General features: G+C 58.1%; 1 protein-coding gene across 1 annotated transcript in view; it reads left to right on the top strand.

Annotated features, from left to right (window-relative positions):
- Positions 1-385: 385 nt before the first annotated feature.
- LMX1A (LIM homeobox transcription factor 1 alpha) overlaps positions 386-14,924 on the top strand; it is a 29,404-nt gene continuing 14,865 nt past the window's right edge. Inside the window, 2 exon segments of the mRNA XM_040565784.1 lie at positions 386-925; positions 1,391-1,577. Coding sequence (XP_040421718.1) covers positions 850-925; positions 1,391-1,577 — 263 coding nt within the window. The 5' untranslated portion in view covers positions 386-849.

Raw genomic sequence — 14,924 nt, forward strand, 5'->3', positions numbered from 1 at the left:
CGGCCCCGGGGGCCCCTCTGCGCCTTCGGGATTTATTTTTTTTTGCCCCCCTCCCGACGCTCGTTTGCCTCTAAAACCCCGCAGCGAGGCTCCCGGAGCGACGCGCATCCCTGGGGCTTCCCAAAAAAAACCCCCCCGGGCTCCTGCGGGACCGGGAGCCGATTTCCAGCCTCTTACACCACCGGGAGAGCCGCGGTGGCGGGGCACCACCCTCCCCCTTTTATTTTATTTTTATTTTTCCCCCCTTTCCCCCCTCCCCCCCCTCTTCTTTTGGGGTCGCCCCTCGAGGCGTGGCGGGGCCGGTGCGCGCAAGGCAGGAGAGCGGGGAGGAAACTTATTTCGAGTGGGGTGGAGAGGGGAGGGCAGGGGGTGGGGGTCGGGCAGGGAGGTATCAGCTCCAGGAAATGTGTCTTGGCAGCAGTCGGACGGGCGCTTCCCCGCAGGTCTCTGCGCTCCGCTCCGGAGCCGGCCAAGGGCGCAGCGGCTCCCCCGGCACCCCTGGAGGAGGAGGAGGGGGGCAGGCGGCAGCCCCCCACCCCCATTTAGAGCCGCTGGTTGAGGACCAGGGGGTTCCCCCCCGAGGGCTCCTCTTCCTCGGGCTCCCCGGGGGAGGAAGGCACCGCCCGGGTAGCCGCAGGTAAGCGGCCGAGCCCCTTTCCCCCCCCCCCCAGGCAGCAGCCCCCCGACGGCTGCCCCGCATCCTCCCGGGGGCGGCGGCTGTACGAGGAGGGGGGACCGGGGGTAACGGGGCTCGGGGTGCCCCGGGGGAGCCTCTGCCGGGGGCTGAGCGCTGCGTGGCGGGGCTGTGTCGGCAGGCGGGCCCCCCCCCGGCCGGCCCGGCTCCCCACCATGCTGGACGGGCTGAAGATGGAGGAGACTTTGCAGAGCGCCCTGGAGCCCGCCGCCCCCTTCCCCTCGCTGCTGGGTAAGTCGGGGAGCCCCCCCCCTTGGCCCCGCCGGGATGGGGGGGGGGGTCCGCAAGGGGAGCCCCCCGCTTCGTTCCGCGCTCGCCCTAAAGCCTTTCCCCGCGGCCCCCCCGAGCCCCCCCCGACCCCAAGGCTTCCCCCCCGCCTCTCCCGGCGGTGAATTCCCTCGATTTTTCTCCCTTCGTTTTCACGCCGCTCCCCGCCACCGCCACCTCCGCCGGCCGCATCCATCCCGAGAGGAACGAAATCGGGGCCCGCGGCCCCCCCCCGCGGCTCCCCCCGAGCACGGGGGTCCGCCGGGACCGGGAGCAGCTCCCTGTACCCCCCCCTTACCCCCAGGAACCCTCCCGACCCCCTGCCCTGCCTTCCCCTGATGCCTATCCCAGGGGGTGGCGGCAGCAGGGGCTTTCCCAGCCTTCCCCCCCCCGGACCAACGCTGCCCCCCCCCGGCTCCTTCCCCGCAGGCAGGGCCGTGCCCCCCCGCTCGGTGTGCGAGGGGTGCCAGCGGGTCATTTCGGACCGGTTCCTGCTGCGCCTCAACGACAGCCTGTGGCACGAGCAGTGTGTGCAGTGCACGTCGTGCAAGGAGCCCCTGCACACCACCTGCTTCTATCGCGACAAGAAGCTCTACTGCAAGCTGGACTACGAGAAGTGAGTGCTCCCCGCCCCGGCCCCAACACCCCAAATTTTGGTCCCCACCTCCGAAAGCGTGGGGTGCCCGGGGACCCCCTTGGCTGCTCCCAGCCCCGGTCCCTCCGTCCCCATGGTGTCGGCATCGCCAGTTTTGCTTCTCCTTTGCAGCCCCCCCCTTGGTTCTCCCATTTTTTAGAGGTGTTTCGTTGCCTTTGGGAATTTAGGAGTCTTTTGTCGGGAGACCAGGAATTCACAGGCAAAGGGAAAATATTTTCCAATGTCCCCCGGCTTTATTTTCCTACCGAGCATCTGCTGGAGGAACTCCGTGTCCTGTCCGAGCCCCGTCCCACACGCAGCTATTTCCCTAATCCCCCCAGCAGGATGATGCTATCGTTACCACCGCCCGCGTGGGGAAACTGAGGCACGGGGCGGGGGGCCCCGCTGGGGCTGGGGCTCTCCCTGTGTCCGGGGCTGCGGTGGAGCAGGAACTCGGGTGGAGGTGCCCTTCAGAAAGCGTGGAGCTGTGTATGTGTCTGCGGGAGGGAGATGATCAGAATTTGAGGAAAAAAAATCAATTAAAAAATTTTTATTTTAAAGAAAAATCTCCCCAGTGGGAATGGGGAGAAGGCTGCTGAGCCTTCCCGCTCCTGCAGCTGATTTTTTTTTGTGTCCAGCTCTTGCTGGCTGAGCTATTCCCTGTTCCCCAGTGGGGAGCTGCTGGGGGCCCCATCAGAGCCCCCCACATCCTCACCGTGGGGCTGGGTGCTCCTTTCCCTGCAAAACTCACCCCCAGGCCCGTGCACAGCCGGGAGAGGCCGCGGTGTCCTCCACGTCCCCCTGCGTCCCCTTGGCTTTCCGGGCTGGAGCCGTAGCGTTCGCGGTGCCTCCGGGCCGGCTGTTTCTCGGGGAGGGCGAATATCAGGGCTGGGTCCCTCGGGATAGCGATGGCACAGTGATTTCAGCACCATGGTTTTGCTCCCAGGGGGGCTTTTGGTGGAGGAAATCCCCATCGGCCGCTTCCTCGCCTCCAGCCCTCGGCGTGCCGGCGAGAGCACCGGGGCCAGCCCTGCTCGGCGCCTTCTTCGAGTTCCCTTTAAGTCCCATATTGTGGGTCTGAGTTTAATCACTATGGATACAAGGAAAATTGAAAGCAGAATTTGTGCGTGAGACCTTGTTTTCGAATGTTTACAAAAGAGCGGAAGAATTAGCTGCCGCTGGAGTGGAAGGGAGAGATCCGCGGTGCAGTATGGCTTTTTTTTTTTTTTTTTTCGGCAAAAATTTGCCGAGTTTGGGTGCGCAGCTTGTCAATCCGTAGAAATTCGGCTACTGGTTCTCATAGGTTTCCAATACAATTTAATATGTTTTCTGCTTTACCAGTACCTCTGTTTGGAGCACGCGGAGCTGTTCCCATTAAGGGGAAAAGGGGAAAATATTGCTGCAAAAACGCCTTTCCAGCTTGCGGCACGCATGGGTTTTGCTGCCTGCGTGTCCGAATGCTGGGAGCTCCGACACAAAATATTCCTCCCGTGTCTCTCGGCCACAAAATAAATTCTTTCTCACTGTGCGCCTTGCCTGACAGAGCACCCGGTGCCGTCGGGATGAACGAGAATGATTGCAAAAAGGAAAAAAAGAAGTCATAAATATTTGCGAGCTCGGGCGTCGCACAGCTTGGTCTGGGTGTTCCCGGGTTTGGTAACTTCTGCCTGGGCTCTGCAGCAGTGCCTTCCCCCAGGGGTGAGGGTTTCAGCCTTAAAGGTGAGGTGACCACGGTGGTATTGTCACCACCTTCCCTGGGGTTGGGGACATCAAGGATGTGGAGCAGAGCCCCTGTGGAGCAGTTTCCTTCTGCCTTTATTGAGATCTACCGTAACTGAAATTAATAATAATTTTTAAAAAGGAAAAAAATATGTTTTTTTGCCCAAACTGCCCCTTCTCTCCCGGCTGGGCTCTACCAGATCCCGGAGCACTGTGCCCATGCTCTGGTGCTGGTGGAGAGGATGAGGTTTTGGAAGCCCCTGGGAACTGCTGCTGGTTCATGGTGGCAGCGATCGATGCTCCGTGTGCCGAGTGTCCCGCGGGCTGGAAATTCATGTGAAACCACGTCGGTGGGTGCTGAGGATCCTTCCTAGTGATGCGTAGTGGTTTGTTTCATTTTTAATTAAAAGAAGGAATTGCTCTTCCGGATGGCGGCTGCTGGGGGGTTTTACTGAGGAGGAATTGGTGCGGTGTTTTCTGACGCATGTCCTCGCTCCCCGCCTGAGCTCCGGTCGTAACAAGGCTGCAGAGGGTTAATGACAGAGCACGAGGCGGCCGAGTTGTGCCTTTGGTTATAAATACACCCGTGGAAAGTGTTACGGGGCGGCTTTAGGCAAGCGGCTGACTTGCTGGGCTGTAGAAATTGATGAATCATTTATTAAAACAGATGTTTTGCATTTCTTTATCTTTCGTGAAGAGGTCGGGGACCTGCGGAGGGATGGATTAAAGAGCGGGGATGCTGGGCCAGGGCTTGGCAGCGCCTTGGGGCATCTCCAAGGAGCTGAGGTGGCCATGGGGGAAGGCGGGGGCCAGTGGCCAGTGTCCCCAGTGCCCCCCAGGATGGGAAGAGCCACTGGGGGGGTTCCTTGACCTGCACCCCGGGACGGCGCAGATTTGGGGCAGAGGATATTTGTTACAGAACATCCCAAACCCCGGCGCTTGTCCAAACCTGGATGGGTGACAAGGTCCAGGCTTCGCTTTGGCTGACCCCAGGGTGTCGGAGGGACCCAGGGGGTGGGAGGGAGATTTGGGGGGGGACAGCATGGAGCCTGGCCACGAGCAGGGAGGGGAGGCCGTGGGCTGGGAGGAGAGGGGCTTCCCAAACCCATTCCCTGTCCGTCGGATTTACAATGGGCCAGCAGAGCCGTGGGGAGGACCCAGCACCACTGGGCGATGCCGGAGGCGAGGGTGGGCGCTGGAAAACCCCCTGGGGGGCTGCAAGCAGCAGCGGCCGTGACAGGGGGGCGCAGCTGGGGAGCGGCGCCGGCGTGCCTGCTTGGCACATCCCCAGCCGCGGCGGGCGGGAGCAGATGGCCAGCACGCCTCGGAGCAGGCTGGCATGCGGGCGCCCGCAGCGGCCCCGCGTCGCCGCCGCCGCCGTGCCGGGGCTCCCCGGCCCGGGGAGGCAGTTGTGTGATGCCGGGGGAGGCAGTTGTGTGACACCGGGGCTGTCGGTGGGCTGCTTGACAGCTCCGTGCGCCACTGCCAGCTCCCGCGCCGCTGTCATGAAGTTTGGGAGGTGAAGGTCCGAAATCCACCCAAGCCGTCACGGGGTGCAAATCAGGCTTCTTCCACGTGCACGAAGGGAAATGCCTATGAATAAAACTTTTAAAGATGGGTTTGAAAAATCACACCTGGTATTTTTGTCTGGGAAGGGGCCGTGGGGCTGGGATGCTGCAGCCTGGTGCGCATGAGGGTGCTCGTGTTGAACACTTAGGGCAGGCTGGTCCTGCTGCCTGGACGCTTCCTGGGGTCTGGAGGGTCCCTGCTGGCTGTGAACAGCCCTTTGCCCTCTCTAGGCTGGGTGAAATGTGAATTTCATGCCTCTGATGAGAGAGAAGAGGGCTCTGGATATGATGGTGTGAATGTGGGTGTCCCCCCCGCTGGTGTCTCCCTTCCCCTCCTGCACTCTTCCGACCCTTCCCATCCTTCCTCCCTGCTCTCTGTCCCCTCTGGCCATTTCTCCCATAGCAAACCCCTCTCTGGATTCAGCCCCGTCCCCATGAGGAGAACGAGGACAACGGCTTTGGTGCCTGTAATTAGATTCGTGCCTTACAATTAACACTTCACCTAACGGCCTGCAAGGGAGCAGCAGCCTTGTGTGCGATGGAGGCGAGGCTTCTCGTGGCCGAGCCCGGCAGTGCACAGCCTTGGCATCTCCCTGGGGTGGCCAGAACCGGTGGAATTTTTTTCCAATTTTCATGATTTTTGGCTCTGGATTCAGCATTTACCCACTTGTGGTGAATGCCGAGGGGAGGTGTTCAAGACACCCCCAGTCCAGAGGATGCCTGAGGAAGAGGAGGTGGAAAGGGGAGAGGAGCACGGGGATTTTTCTCCTCGAGGTGCTCGATGAGCTCTGCTTTGTCTCGGGCTTGTGCCCTCCGCAGACACAGCCACGGGGTGCAGGCACCAGCACGGGGACGGAGGGCTCTGCCTGCGGCTTAAGAGAACAGCACCTCCGTAACAGGCGTGACCAACTGCTTTACAGCAGGGAGAAAATAGTTGTATTTCTGCGGGGAGGAACACGGCAGTTGACCCCACATCCATATATTTTTTGTGAATGTGTTTTCATGAGAAATTTGATTGTTCTGTATATCCACAACTGATTTTAGAAGCGCTCCCTGAAATCACAAGCGTCGCACAGACGTGTGAAGGTCTATACCCACGCTGCAAGCCCAGCTTTATTTATTGGTATTTCTAAACTGGAAGCAAACTGCTGGGTCCCACCTGGACAGAGCCAAACCAGGGCTTCCCAGGCACCTTCTCCTGGAATTTCATTATTTTTTTGTTATTTTTTAATTTTTTTTTCTTGGTTCTTGTGAATAAAATTCTGATTTCCCTGGTTTGCCAGGGGTCTTTTAGCTGCCCCATCTTTCATAGGCTGTTAACTTGAAAATGTTTTTTTCCTCCCCAAAACACCTGATTTTTCAGGAGGGGTGCATGCATCTCTCCATAGCAGGGTGAAGTCGTGTCACGTTTGATGCAAGCCGTCCATTTCCTGAGCATGCCATGTGCGTGCACCTGCCTCCTCTCAGTGGAGGCTCAGCCTTTCCTACCCCTCCCGGCACAGTTCTGCTGCTGGGCTCTGTCCAGGCTGGGCTCAGCTAAAATGGGCCACGGTAGTATGCAGGAAAATGCTGACCCTCAGCTTCTTTGCCCATGAAACAGAGCTGGAAATATAAATATATCCAGCAAGGGTTCAATCACCATCGCAAGTGCTTTGAGCATCTTGCCTGGAAGCCTTGCTTGGGCATTATTTCTCAGCCTCTCTCCAGATTTCCCTAGTTTTTTATGTCATGTCTGCCTTTGTGTTTTCCACTTTGACTGAAGGGGTTGTGCTGCACGGGTGATGGCTTCTCCTGGGCTCTGTGGGCAGGGTTGAGGCGAGGGGACCGTGGGGACAGCCCGATTACAGCCTCATGCTAATTCTTAGGGCAGGGCAGAGCAGGCTGGTGGAGGAGTCCTTGGCTGGCCGTGGTGCTCTGCAAGCCCATCCCGGCCCGGCGCTGATCCTGCACCGCTGGCTGCGCACCATCTCCTGCCGCTCCCTTCCCCTCTCCTTCCTTCGTGGGCTCCTTTTGCCGAGCGCAGCTCCTGGGGAGATCTTTCTGTCCTTGACAGCGGAACAAATCCCTTTTCACGCGACCATCGCCCCTCTGCCCATTGTCCTCCTCCCGGCCTCCGCCTCCGCCGCCACCGTGCAAAATCCCTCCCCGGTGCTCCTGGGGAACAACCGCCGCCACCTCCCGGCCCCAAAAACCCCTCTGGGCAAGGCTGCCGGAGCCTGCCCCACAAGGGAGCTCAAAAAACACGCCGAGAGGCAACGCTGCCTCGTGGAGGAGACCTTTATTGGGTTGTCACTCAGCTCCTTGGGGCCTGCAGCCTCTCCTCGGGCTGTCGCTGCGGAGATCCTTGGATAAACCCGTAGCCCGTGCACGGTGAGGGCTCCTGCCCCTGCCCCGGTCTGGGGACACCCCACTCTGTGCTGTTTTCTTGCTGTAGAGCATTGCCTGAAGCAGCCGAGCAGCAAGGGGAGGCTGGAGCTTTGTCTGTGTTCTTGAAAGCTCGGGGGAGCGTTTGGTGTGAAGAATTTGGAACGGGGAGAGGAGCAGGTTAAGGGACCCGAAGGCAGCTCTCAGATGCGGCGGGTTTTTATTAGAAAGAACAGAGGTTGTTATTTCTTCCCCCTAACCCCACCACCCAGAAAGCACAGGGATGCTCTGATTGTCACTGTTTCTGATCAGTGCTTGCTGGCTCTGTTCAGTGTGTGTGCTCCTGCAAAGCAGTGCCTTGGGTATGCAAAACACCAATAACCTCTGCAGTGACGTGTCCAAACAGAATGGGAGAAAAACACATGGAAAAGAGACTGTGTTTGCAGCCCCCTCCACAGCGATGAAGTTTTGACCCCTTTGGGTGAACAAACTCAGGGATGCTGATGGTGGCGTTGGGCTGGATGAACTCGATGTTTGTCAAGACACAACCCCAAAACTCTTGCCCGGTGATTTTGGAGTTGAGACCCTTTTTCCCCTGAAACACAGCTGTGAACCCATCCGTCCTCGTGGCTGGGGCACCCATGGCCTCTGGTGGGGTACGAAGGCTTGGGTTCGTGCGCCTCCGGTTCTGCTCGTGGCCAGCTGGGTTGGCCATGAAGTGCAGTACTGAATTATGTATAGCTCAGCATCTCCGCTGCCGGGCAGAGCGCCGGAGTGGTATCGAGCAGCATCCTTTAAACAGCGATGTTAGGAAAGCTATTAAGCGTTGTTTGAGTCTTCTTGATGTCTGCTCGGGTGGACGTTGCTCCTTCCTTCTGCATCCATAATTACAACGGACTGGCCCTCGACGGACCGGCTTAAAAGTTTAATGAGGCTTAAAGTCTTGGAGCTTGGGCTCTGGAGTCGGAGCTCGCTTCAGCTCTGCCCCGAGGAAGGTTAACCAGGATGTTAACCAGAAGGGAGGAGAGGCTTCCTGCACGCGTCACCTTCAGGAAATAAAAACCCACGCTGGTGGGAGGTTGGGCTGCGGGGATGGGTTGGGAGAAAGTAATGGGAGAGGAGGTCCGAGATGGGAAAAGTGGGTTAAGCACGGCTGGAGTGAGGATGGTGGAAGCGTGATGCTGTGATGCTGGGGAGCAGATGGGGATGCAGCTAGCTTCGTGGGACCATTTTGTGATGGCTACAAAAAGATGGGTGCCCCCCACCCTCACCTGGGCATGGGGACTCGATGTGCCCCAGCACATCACACCACGAGCCTGGCTGCTGAACTGGAGAGCCCAAACCCGCCCTGCTCTGCCGGGATGGCCCAGCCCCTTCCTCCAGAGAAAGCGCGATTTCTCTGCCAGCAATGCCTTTTCATGTTATTTCCAACTGCGGAACAAAAATCCCAGGAACTCCCTGAACCTTTGGCTTTTACACTCAACATCCCCCCGCCCAAGCTGATTTATTTTCACCTCTTTCAGGCACTCCTGCCTCCAAACACCAACCCTGTTCCTTCCTTCCCCATCCCGCGCCCGCAGAGCATCGGTCCCAGCCTGGGCTTGGGGGGAGCAAGCCCCTCGCATCGCCTCCAGCTCCCTCCATGGGGGAAAGGATTCAATTTGGGCTTGTTGTGGGTGAAAGGTGCTAACAAAACGAGAAGCGAGCCCACGCCTTCCCCTCTGGTCGCCTTCGCGCTGGAAAAGCACAGCAAAAGTCAGCCTCTGGCACATCCCGCCGAGAGCTGCGTGGTTTTTTCTTTTCCACGTGGATTAGTGGTTCAAGAGCGGGGATTTTCAAACTGACAAGCTCTTGGCAGAAATAATTACAGGATTTTTGTGCTTTGCGTTTCCTAAGTCGTTCTAAATGGCTTTATCTCTCGGGGCACTTTTTATTTTTATTTTTTAATGTGTCCACAAAAGTGTGTGTGGGGGGAAACGTGCGTTTCGTTAACATCCTTGAAAATATGTGGGATGTTTGGGGAGATCGCTCGATTTGCAGCTCTAAGGGCTTTTTTTGCGTGCGTTCGTTTAACTGCGTCCAATCCACTGAAGTTTCTTGGACGGCGATGCTTCAGAAACCGGAGAAGGAGGGAGATAGATGTGGTCATTTCTCGACCATCCCAGGAATGCGGGTTTTCGCCTCGGCAGTGGATTCCCGGGGGTTTTTACCCCGCTTCTTTCTGCAGGAGGTGGTTTCTGGGCCCAGCAAAGCCGCTTTTCCCCGTCAGCATCCATTATTTGCTCGCGCCGAGCTCCTTCCCCTGCCTCCCTTGCTGCACGCATATGGGTTTGGTGTGTTGTAAGGGGTGCAGGGGACCCTTAAAAGCAGCCTGGCTCTGCCATGCCTTTATTAAGCAAGGGGAGCCTCTGGTGGGAGGGAGGAGGCGGCATTTGGAGTAATTGGATGTGCCTGGTGTGTAGGGGGGGTGATGCTGGCATCCCACAGATGGGGCAGGCCACGGAGGGACACGGTCCTGGGTGGGCAGGGGGGACCCACCTGTCCCATCTCTCCTTGCCCCTGCTCTAATTTCTCAGGGGAAAAGATTTTTTTTTTTTAAACCTCATCTTCCCCCATCCAGACGCTGCGAATCCCACTAAAACTTCTGACTGGAGCAGGGATTACGTGCTCGGGTTTCAGCCCTTGTCTGCGAGTGGTGTAAACTTTCGGCTGGCGCTCGAGTGACATTTTGTGGGAGATAGGAGAGTATTAAGTGTTGGGCCCTGCAGATAAAAATAGCTGACGACGTTTTCTGGCTTCTCGCGCCTGCCCTGGCCCCAGCCCCGTCGCCTCCACGCTGGCGTTCCCGACCTGCTCTTTTCTTAGCGCCGGGGCACCTATGGTCACGGCCATGCTCCTTTGCTCCCACGAGCATCTCTGACGATGTGGATGGACCAGGGCTGGAAAAAAAAACACTGGGAGCAGAACATCCTGGCTCTGAAGGGCTGGAAGCAAACTCTTTCCTTCCTGCTTATCAGGAGCCTGCCTCAAAGAAGTGCAGCATCCTCCAGGTGCCCCAAATCACCCCAAAAATGAGCACAGGAGCTCTGCTGAGCGCAGGAGCCCCCAGCCATGCACACGTGTCCGTCTGTCTGTGTTCCACGTTGCTGAGTTTGGAGATGATGTTTTCATCCCGAGGTCATTGCCAGGGCTGGCTCAGGGCCCCGCAGCAGCACGGGCAGAGCTGAGTCCTCGTGCTCCAAAAACCGGGCTGGGGCCGGTCAAAAGGGAAGGGGAGGAGAGGAGGAGGAAGAGGAGGAGGAGGGAGTGGCAGGGCCTGGCTCGCTGCTGGGGGATGCTCTCCCACCCCTCCTGCCCCCTGCCCTCCCCAGGCCCTGCTTGGCTGCACTGCTCCCTTCCAAAAATGGCCAGCTCCCAGCACCGAGCATTTCTTATGGCTTCGGAAGTTCCAAATGGACAGAGCTGCTGTCCATTTCGGTCCTCAGAGGACACCCCAATTCCAGGTGCTTGCACTTCTGTTGCCCACCAGCACGTCTTCGTGGACCTCCTTCAATGCAGCTCGTTAACTGCAGGCTTATTTAAATACCTTTCTCAAACCAATGGCGGCATTTGGGATCAGCGCCTTTTCCTTCCACCCACCGCGGTGGGACCGATCCCCGCGTGTGCTGCAGGCCCTCAGTGGCAGCGTGTGTCCCACCAGGAAGGGGGGATGAGGCCCTGGTGCCTGCAGCCCAGCCGACGTGGTGGTGCTCGGCTGCTCACAGTGGTGGGCGAGCGCTGAACCCCCGCCAGGAATTCCTCCAGTGGGATCGGGAACGCTGTCGGGTGTTAAAATCGTCCCCGCCGCGTGTCACCTCCGAGCGGAGCCCGTCGTGTTTTGGGACGTATCATATGATGTGTCAGCTTCAAGGTCAGAGGGAGCTCAGGCCTGGCGGTGCTTCCCCACCTCTTTTTGGGATCAGGGACTCAAAAACCAGGGCTCTTTTGTGCCCTCATATGCCAGCAACGTGTGGGTCCCAAATCTGGAGACCTCTGCCCCTTATCCAGGACACGTGCACCAGGTGCGGTTCCACCGGGGGCATCCACATGATGATATTCTGGCTTAGTGCTTCAAAACACTTCATGCTGAGGGCTTCAGGACTTCTTCCTAAATCCAGGGGAGCTGAGTGGGGTTTGCTGGCCCTTGTCTCACTGCTGGTGCTTGGCCTGCAGCAGGAGGGCACGGCCACCCCCTGGGAAGAGGCGCTCCCTATCAATAAATAACCGGTTCAGGCTGTACAGAGCAATTACGAGGGGCCCTTTGGACGGCTCGTTAATAAGAATTAGCGGGGGTTTAAAATATTAATGGGCAATTGGCCCTTCTTTGTTACACAAATGTTTCGTCTGTAACTCGGAGCCAGGTCGGGGATGTGCTGAGAGATGCTCGGGCTGCGCACAGGGGTTAACGTGGTGCTCGCTCCTGCCAGAAAATAATAGAAGCCAGGGGCTGGAGAGGGCTGGAGAGGGAAGGATTAGGGAGAGGATGTGCACGGGTCGGGCTGCAGCTGCTGGGAGTCTCGAGCGGAGGGTACGCCTGGAAATCATTGCTGCTGCTGGCTGCGAGGGGGCCGGCGTGGAAAGGGAGCTCGTGTCCTAAAAGCTGGGCAGCTCGGCAGCCGGAGAGTGGCTTTAGAGGGTTTTCTGTCCAGGGAGATGGCTGTGCTGGTCGGGAAGGAGGAAGAACCACCGTGAAGATGCTTCTGCCTCCAGTACTGCAGCTGCACGGTGTGAGCGGAGGATGCTGGGCTCTGGGGATGGGGTTTTGGAGTGAGCAGGTGATGCTGGGCTCCAGGGATGGAGTTTTGGGGTGAGTAGAGGATGCTGGGCTCTGGGGATGGGGTTTTCCAGCTTTCTGCAGGATGCCTGGTCTCTGGCCTAGGAGAATCTGGAAGATGCTCAGGTTTCACAGCCTGAATTTTTGATGTTATTTGTGCTGTTTTCTGAACTGCTCCCTTCAAAGTGGCTCGGGAAGCTAACCCCCCTGGTTAGCAGGTGCCTGGAGATTCCCCAGCACCTCCCAGCATCGGGATTTAACCTTGCAGATCCCACTCTCGTGGAAGATGTCTGCTGAGCTGGAGCATTGCCCCCCCTCTCAAAACAGAGGAGGGTTTTCACATGAACAGCCTGATTTAAAAGCAATAAAGGCAAAAAACCCCAAGAAGAAACCAGGTCCATATCCTACCCGGCTCCTGCCATGCGTCCTCAGCCGAAATCTGGCCTGGTCTGGAGGACCACAGCAGCATCCGAATCTCCCAAGGAGAGTCAGGACTTGATGGCACTGGCCCAGGAGAAGCACGTTGCTTTTGTGGCAACTATTAATTGCTTCCTGAATTTAAAAAGCACAAATAAACTGGCTTGCCAGGGAATGAGTTACCCGGCGCGTAAATGCTGGGCCATTAATGCACCGCTGACCCTGAGGATGATTTGAGGACCAGAAGGGCTGTCAAAGAATTTACCAGAAACCGTTTCAAGGGAGGCTGTGTTGTAAATCCTTAAGTGATGGGATGGGGGGAATTAGGCTAGATAATAGTTTGCAGAAACCGGGCACAATTCCCCACTGAGGACCCCGAGCCCATTAGAAGCGCAGCGCGGTGAGGCCCCAGCGACCCAGGAGGGATTTTACAGCCTGGAAAACGAGATTATCGGGGTGGCTGCTGGGGCTAGTTCCACGCAGGAAGGAGCAGCAGGAGCGGGGCTCGGTGCTGCCTTGATGTCCCCAGTCATGGTGGCATCTGGGGACATCGTGGTCCCCCCATGGGTGTCTGCGCCATGCTCGCCCAGCTCGAGGAGCAGTTCAGGAGGACTTTAGGCTGTGATGGCAAGGCAGGTGGCATCCTACCTCGCTCTCAGCACTGCAGCTCCTTCTCTACACTCCTCCTAAAGCTGTGCAGGTCTCCAGGAGGCCCCACCACCTCCTCGCCACCTCCCCTGCCCGCGGACGGGGCCGCCGAGCTATTTCGCGAGAGGTGCGGGCGCGTGGGGCTGTTTGCTGCCTCCCATCACCTCTCATTGACTCGCTGCTTTTCTGCTGTTGCTGGGGCTCCCCCCAGCCCGGAGGATGGGGGGAAAAAGCTGTAGCTAACGCTAGGAGCATTGCAGAGCCATGGCTTTGGATGGCAAATTTGCTTTTAGCATCACGCACTGCGTTCTCCACTGGCGTTTGGAGACGCTGCCTGCCTCCGAGAGCCAGCGAGCTCGGCAAACAACGTTCAGCCTCTCTCATTTGAAAGGGCAGGCACGGGGAAAAAAAAAAAAAGGAAAAAAAAAATGTTTCACCTGCGGCAGGAAGTATTTCCCAAATCCAATATCTATGCAATGAGAGGAGCCGCGGTGGGAATTGCACGTCCTTTAATGGGGCAGCGCTTACAGGGGAAGAAGTCGGGCTGCCTCGAGCCCTAATAATCATCTTGCTGCCTGCCTGGGGCGAGGCGCTGCTGCTTGAAAGATCAAATCTAGCAGCTGGTATTTGGATGCCCTGGGAGGATGCGGCTGTCGGCTTGTCCGTTGGGCAGGCAGGAAGGGCTGCCCTGCAAAAATCAGGTGGAGATCTCACTGCAGAGCCGAAATTGCTGTGGTGAGCATCCTGCAGCTGGATTGCAGGGTCTGGCTTCACCCACCACCACCAGATTTCCTCCAGCGGTCTTCACATGAGGTCTCAGCCTCACCCTTTCGCCAGTGAGAAGCTCTCCAGATACTCCTGTCTATGCGGAGGTGGAGGTGGGAGGTGTCTCGTGACGGTCACGGGATGGAAAGGTTGCTTTGTGCCAGGTGGGGGCTGAGCTCCCTGCTTTCTGCCCCTCGCAAAGTGGCTCGGAGGAGCCTTTCCCTGCTGTGGGGTGCAGGTCTCTTTGCCTTGCCTGCCCCCGGAGGTGTCAGCTCGGAAGTGTTCAGCAGGTCGCAGGGGACATCATTAGGCTTCAGTGCCAACATGCCGTGGGGGGCAGCAGGGAGGCTCCTGCAGGGGGTGATTGCTGCAGTCCCCACGATCAGAGGCTCCATGTTGCTTTGATCCAGGCTCTGTTTGTGCTCAGGTGGTTTTCCTCCTGGTGCATACCTCAGGCAGGCTCAGGCTTCCTGCTAGCAAATTTTTGGGGCCTCCAACCAGCCTGTGCTGCGCTGTGGTTGGGAGATGGGGGGGACAAGCATCCATGCCAGGCGAAATCCCAGCCCCACGAATGTGAAGGGCCTCATCCTCACCATCCGCAGCCCTGGAGAAGCCAAGGGCGAGTTTTGGGGTCTCGGGGTCCCATCAGCTCCGGTGCTGGTTTTATCTGGTGTTTTCCATGTCTCTACTTGGTGGAGGAAGAGGAGGAGGATGAAGGGTCCCCCCGGCCATGGGCAGGGAGGAGGAGAGCCTCACGCCCCGGCCATTTCTGGATGAGTAGGTCATCTGGGCGTGGGAGGGGGGCCGGTGTCCAAGACAGGCCGGAGAGGCCGAGCTCCGGGTGTACGAGCGATTTGGGGGAAAGTGAGAAGGGATTTCTTACGAGAGAGGAATGCGAGTTCCCTCCTTCACATATGTCTCCCGTTCTTCCAGTCTGCAACAAAAGTCATCCCATTGCCCAAGAGCTGGCAGCGAGGACAGCCCGGGAACAGCCCACAAATCACTGCAGAGCATCTCCCTCCTCCCTTTCTGCCT

The sequence above is a fragment of the Cygnus olor genome, chromosome 8 (assembly GCF_009769625.2).
Source record: "Cygnus olor isolate bCygOlo1 chromosome 8, bCygOlo1.pri.v2, whole genome shotgun sequence".
Classification (NCBI taxonomy): Eukaryota; Metazoa; Chordata; class Aves; order Anseriformes; family Anatidae; genus Cygnus; species Cygnus olor.